This window comes from Epinephelus moara, chromosome 7, assembly GCF_006386435.1.
Source record: "Epinephelus moara isolate mb chromosome 7, YSFRI_EMoa_1.0, whole genome shotgun sequence".
Taxonomy (NCBI): domain Eukaryota; kingdom Metazoa; phylum Chordata; class Actinopteri; order Perciformes; family Serranidae; genus Epinephelus; species Epinephelus moara.
In genome coordinates, this window is record NC_065512.1 from 34,150,674 (window position 1) to 34,156,673 (window position 6,000).

General features: G+C 39.5%; 1 protein-coding gene across 1 annotated transcript in view; it reads left to right on the plus strand.

The window, feature by feature from the left end:
- slc4a3 (solute carrier family 4 member 3) overlaps positions 1-6,000 on the plus strand; it is a 99,494-nt gene that overhangs the window by 65,860 nt on the left and 27,634 nt on the right. The window contains exons 9-10 of the mRNA XM_050049573.1: positions 1,801-1,981; positions 2,185-2,320. Coding sequence (XP_049905530.1) covers positions 1,801-1,981; positions 2,185-2,320 — 317 coding nt within the window. The remainder of the gene's footprint in view (positions 1-1,800; positions 1,982-2,184; positions 2,321-6,000) is intronic.

A 6,000-nucleotide genomic window follows, 5' to 3' on the forward strand; every position in this document is an offset into this window, starting at 1 on the left:
CCTGTGTTTCCACTGGTTTTGTTTTCATCAAGACAACAAGCATTGACCAACTGTTAAGAGACCACTGCACTCATTTTTTTGATGATTTCTCAGTTAGGTTAAGAAAAACTTGATATGTTTTTTGGTTCCAGCTGAGAACCAGCTTTTCAAGTTCCAAATCTATTTATTTTTGGTCAAATGCTCTGAATGGTTCAAAATTAGGTGCAGGAACCAGAATAGAACCTGTTCCATGGTGGTTAAAATTAGGCAGACCTCCCATTCACTTGAAAGCAGGTAGTGAGTCTAGGCTGCTGTGGTGGGACCGTAGGGGATGCCAGAAAAAAAAGCTCAGTGGCTTGTGGCGAAAAGTTGAATCGAAATCAGGTTTTGGAGAAACACTGCTGTGGCCATTCACATAACCTGTGATCAGAATGAAAGATGCCCAAATTCCACAGGAATGAGTAATACACTTTTTATATTATTGAATATTATAGTGAGTAAAAGCATAACAAAGTATGTATTAACAGCTTGTGTGTCCTTTTTTACACACGAGAGCTTTTACTTTCTTTGCGAGTGTGCACACTGTCTTTGGTGGCAGTAAAGATACCATAGCAATGATAATAAAAAAGAATCCTACAGATCTTTTAAGCCAACATAAACAAACTTAGTGAAGACAAACACTCAGACACTGAGATAATGAGATTGGCTATGAAATGGTCTCCACCCTCCACTCCCCCACAAGTGGGCCATTTAAGTGATACATTGTAGCACAACCCTATGGCTAATTGCCACAATGCCTGATTTGGTGTGAATGCAGGCCGTTAATGTGTTAGCATCCACTTGTGTATTCACACAGCATTAATTTGGGGTGGTGTTTCTGTTCCTTCAGCTCTGGAACAGAAACACCACTGCTTGTAGCTCTGGTTTGGTCTCCACCAACTCAACGAAGCTGCTAAACTGTCTATAATGCTTATTTCAACTATTTAGCCGTAGGCAGGTAGTGCACAGTGGGTTTGTCAATGGTTTTGTGCTGTTAACAGCTGCCCACTGCTGCTGGGAGCTGGATTAATGAGAGCAGTGAGTGTCAACCAGAAAGTCAAAGGACAAGCTGCGGGTCATAAAACCAAAACAATGAGCTAAAAGAGGCTAAACCACTCAAAACACTAGAGTTAGTTTTAATCCTTAGTCTGTTTATCATTACAAGTGACATCTCTCATATTACAGAGTCACTCGATCCATTGTTGATAAATGATTGATAAGTACGTACTTCTTGGTAAGAATGACTCCATAAATTGTGCAAGTCTTACTGTATAAAGTCCAGGTCTCCTGGAGTGTGGTCATAGATTAAACACATTTGTCTTGACTGAACCGATGAGACAAACTTGCTCCTCATGTTACTTCTCAGCTAGAGAGCAAAAAATATCCCAAAAGCACAAATCATGTGAGTATTATTTTGTGTTGCTCTGAGGACACTTTTCTAAAAATGAATTCTATGTTGAAATGTGACTTAATGTCTCTCCAAACCATGTGGTTATCCTCTCAGTCCAAACCACTCTTAACTCGATCCAAACCACTTAGTTTAGTTGCTCCCCGTAAACATGTGTGACGACTGTGTCATTGGATTAGCTGTCTTTGAATTCATTTTCCTATCAGTACGATATCATGTTTTGGTTTAAAAACAATCCAGATAGGGACAGACAAACTCTGGTTGCTGGTGCAAACTGCTGGTGTTAATGTAGGTGCTAGCCTTTTTATAGCTACACTGTAGGAGATCAAACTGAGAGCAGATTTTAATGCTCATATGCTCTACTTCATCTTCAGTTGTTTGTGGAGCTGAACGAGCTGATTGTGGAGAAGGACCATGAAATGCGTTGGAAGGAGCGGGCCCGCTGGATCAAGTTTGAGGAGGATGTGGAGGAGGAGACAGACCGCTGGGGCAAACCTCATGTGGCTTCACTCTCATTCCGCAGCTTGCTGGAGCTTCGCCGCACCATCACACAGGGTAAACAGCTCCTGCATACATACAGCAAGGCAGATGTTCACAGCACATAAAATATACAAAGATAAACATCAAAGACGCAAAACTCATCCAGTGTGTTTTTGGTTGAATTTCTCAAATAACTATATGTAAATGAGCAACATTTTCTTCCTGTTTAGCAGTTTTTAACAGCTTATTTGGCTCATTAACTTCCCTTCCTTCCCAAGGTGCCATCCTTCTGGACCTCGAGCAGAACTCTCTGCCTGGAATCGCCCATCTGGTGGTGGAGACGATGATCATCTCTGATCAGATCAGGGCTGAGGACAGACCCAGTGTGCTACGGGCTCTGCTTCTCAAACACAGGTCAGTAACCAGGCGAACATTCACTTTAATATTTAAAAGACATCTAATTTAATGTGCCTTTTGCAAAGAGAACATTTGCTACAGTACTGAGTACAGTACTTCAGAGTCTGTTAAATAAATCTTTTACAGCACCTGAGGCTGTCTTTATTAAGTGAGTTCAGCCTAGTCCCACTCTCTTTGATCAACACTCGGCTTCACTAAACCTAATATTAACAATTCACTTAACCAGTCTCATAAAGCTGGCAGTCTTGCCTCTGTGTCTGACCATCCACCATCCCCTCCTCCTCCTGATGAGCAACTCAACATATACATATACATACATATAATTTGACTACAACACTTAAAAAATGTTGATATGATTCGTATGAAACATACATAAGTTACATATCCCTGGTTTGCAGAAACATAGTATGCCAACATTTTATTCTGGTGACTGGGCTGAAGCCTGATATCTGGAATTTTTTCCACTGTGCTATAGACCTCACAGATCATTGTTATGTAAAAACTAGTGAAAACACATCAATGATTCACGCTGCCGAACTGGGTGATGGTGACAACACAAACATACTGGAGTTTAATTTAAGTCAATACCACACTCACTGCTGTTGGAAAAACTCACTAGAGCACCAATGGTATATCAACCTGCCACTGAAAATAGTCCCAAGTAAATGCCCTAGTTACAGCTAACTTTTGCTAAAGATTACAATGCCCAGCTGTTTGAGAAAACTGGGTTTTATTTCATTTCTTCTGTTGGAAATGTTGGACAGGACCAGGAACATTTTTGCAGTTTATCAGTGTAAACTTCTTTACCCAGATTGTGAGAAAGTACTAGAATACATAGGGAAGTGGTTAGGTTCAATGGTACCTGTGTTGCATAGATGATGCCTACCAGGGGATCCAACAGAATTGCCCAGTATATCAAAATGACTTTGCAGTGATAAAGATAGGTGTTGTCCTGTCTGCCTAGATGCTCTCAGATAATGGAAAAGTGCACCCTCTCCAGATCTTAAAAAATGGATGATATCTGTTAGAAATGGTATATGAACAGATGTTAGCCAGAGTCAGTTATGAAGGTGAGAACTTTAAGAGGTTACAGGACCATTTTTTTATGCCTGCACGTCAGCAACAGCCCTGGCAAGAGACATTTAATTTTGGGGTTGCCATCCGTTCCATTTTTGTAAACGAAATATCTCAAAAACACCTTGGGAGTATGTCTTTAAATTGGCACAAACGTCCACTTGGACTCAAAGATGATCTGAATACATTCTGGTGTTCATAGGTTAAAGGTCAAGATTACTGTGACCCGGTCTGCCTCATTCTCTTGAATGCGATATCTCAAGAACACCCTATGTAAATTTATTCAAATTTGGTACAAATATTCACCTGGATTGAACAATAAAGTGATATGAATTTGGTGGTCAAAAGTCAAAATCACTGTGACCTCTCAAAACATTTCTGCCCGTTCCTCAAGAGTTCATTATGACAAAATTTCACATAAATGTCCAATAGGATATACTGATAGTAAAGACATTTCATATCTAAAACCTCAAAAAGTCAACTTCACTCTGATATCATAATGCTCTACAAAAACACTTTTCTGGGGCGGATCATCTCAGTATCTGACTGTATTGCTACAATTGCTAATAGTGTATTTTGATTGTTCTAAATAGAACTTACTTTAGAACATGTTATGATGTCATCAGAGGCTTATCCCGTAAACATGTGTACTTTCATGTGAACATAGTATTTTTGACTCATGGTTGATTGATGAGGACTTTCTTCTTTCATAGGTTTTTACATGTTTGTTCCGAAAATCTGTACTTCGTGCTACTTGCAGTTTTGGTCTGTGGTGTTGGTTACCATGGTAACAGATCATGGTTTCATTCTATTTAATACCAAAGTTTGATTACTTTAATTGTTTTATGATCCATGTATTAAAATACCCGTCAGCGTATGGTATTGTGGATGCAGCTTTGTTTACATTGGGATCGTGGGTTGTAGGTATGGCAGCATGAAGCATAAAATCCTTGCCCTCTTCCTCCTCCTCATTAATCATCGTGCTGCAGTGGAGGTTGTTGCAAAAAGTCAAACCCAAGGGAGCTGAACAGGGAATTTCCAAATTGTGACATTTAACAACACTTGGCTCATCATCTGGTGTACTTCCCCGGGGTTGACTAAGTTGCAAATGTGAACAGTGTGCTGTAGCTGCACTGGGTCTTAAAGCCTAGACGTTCAGATTTAAAGTTTGATTCTTTATCGTGTGAGCTATGCTGGCCCTTTGATCTCTGCTTTTGTTAACATCTTTGCTTTCTCAGTCAGACTTACTTATATTTCATACAAAAAAGAGTGAGCGATTCAATCTGATGCTCAGAACTACACACCAAGAATGAAAAATATAGTGATAGAGGCTTTGTAAAAACATTAACTAGCTTGGAGCCAGCCTTTCTAACAGTTTTGGTACGTTCCATAAATCCAGGTTCATTATGTGTCTTAAATTTTTGGTTTGAGATGAGACAGACGAAAAGCCTAAGATTTAAGATAAAAAGAGACTGAGTAAACATCAAGCTATTTGGGTGTCTTCATTCCAAAGGTTTACTGTTTCTCGCCAGCAGGGTCAGTTGTTATTTTAGCCTTTGAGGTTTTTGGTGCTTTGTGGTTTCTGCATGAGCCATTTTTTTCCAGCTCACCCAGTCAGACGCTGCTGGTTTCAAGTTCGATGGTGTTGTTGGAAATTATTGGGTGTGATGTTGTTAAACCAGCAGAAGTGTATGTGAGTAGATTTAGAGAGGGAATAGTTATTATAGGACACCACAACTTGTTGTCAGGATCTCAGTTTAAAAAGGCATTAGCAACCAGGACTATTGGAAAATCTCAAAGATGCAAATTCTCTCAGCTGAACTTTTTCTTTTGTAGAAGTGCTTAAAAAACACCAGAGGGGATATTTAGCACACCCTGTCCGCAAGCGTGCCACAAGTGTCAAAGTCAAAGTCACAAGCGTGTCAATGTAATACATGTGACATGTCATCTCCATGGTATCTCTCTCAAATGGTCCTCACTTATTGATTGGCACTTGCATTGACATGCCAGCTAAACTGACAAACACATATGGCCAATGGAATACATAGTGCATTAAAGATTTTTCACAGTTACATAACCACAAAAACAAGTGAACTAAATATCGGCCGTCAAATTGAATTAGCAGAAGAGAGATAAGCAGTGCCTGTCAAAAATACAGATGTTGTTGTCATGCTCGCTTGTTCCCCAGTTCATATTTTGTGTCATTTTAGTGATCACTTTGACCAAAGTCAATCAAAACTAATCAAACTGCTATCAAACTCATTAGCAAACATTAGCATTTAGCACTCACTGAGGCACTACCATGAGGACTACTAGTCTTTTTTGTCTTTGAGTTGACTCGCACAAAGGTTAGTGTTGAAGCCCACTTGCACTATATATAAATCTATACACACCTCTTGACAATAGGTTAATCTATTTCTTATTATATCAGTATTTATAAGCTGTTTTGGAGCTTTTGATATGATGAAGCAGGGTTCAACACTAAGGTTTTTTTTTCACTTGCCCGGTCGGGCAAGTTGGTCAGAGATCTACTTGCCCGAAGTCAGTTTTTACTTGCCCTATAAAAATTGTTTAATTTAAGCGGCTATCAAATAACAAAGACT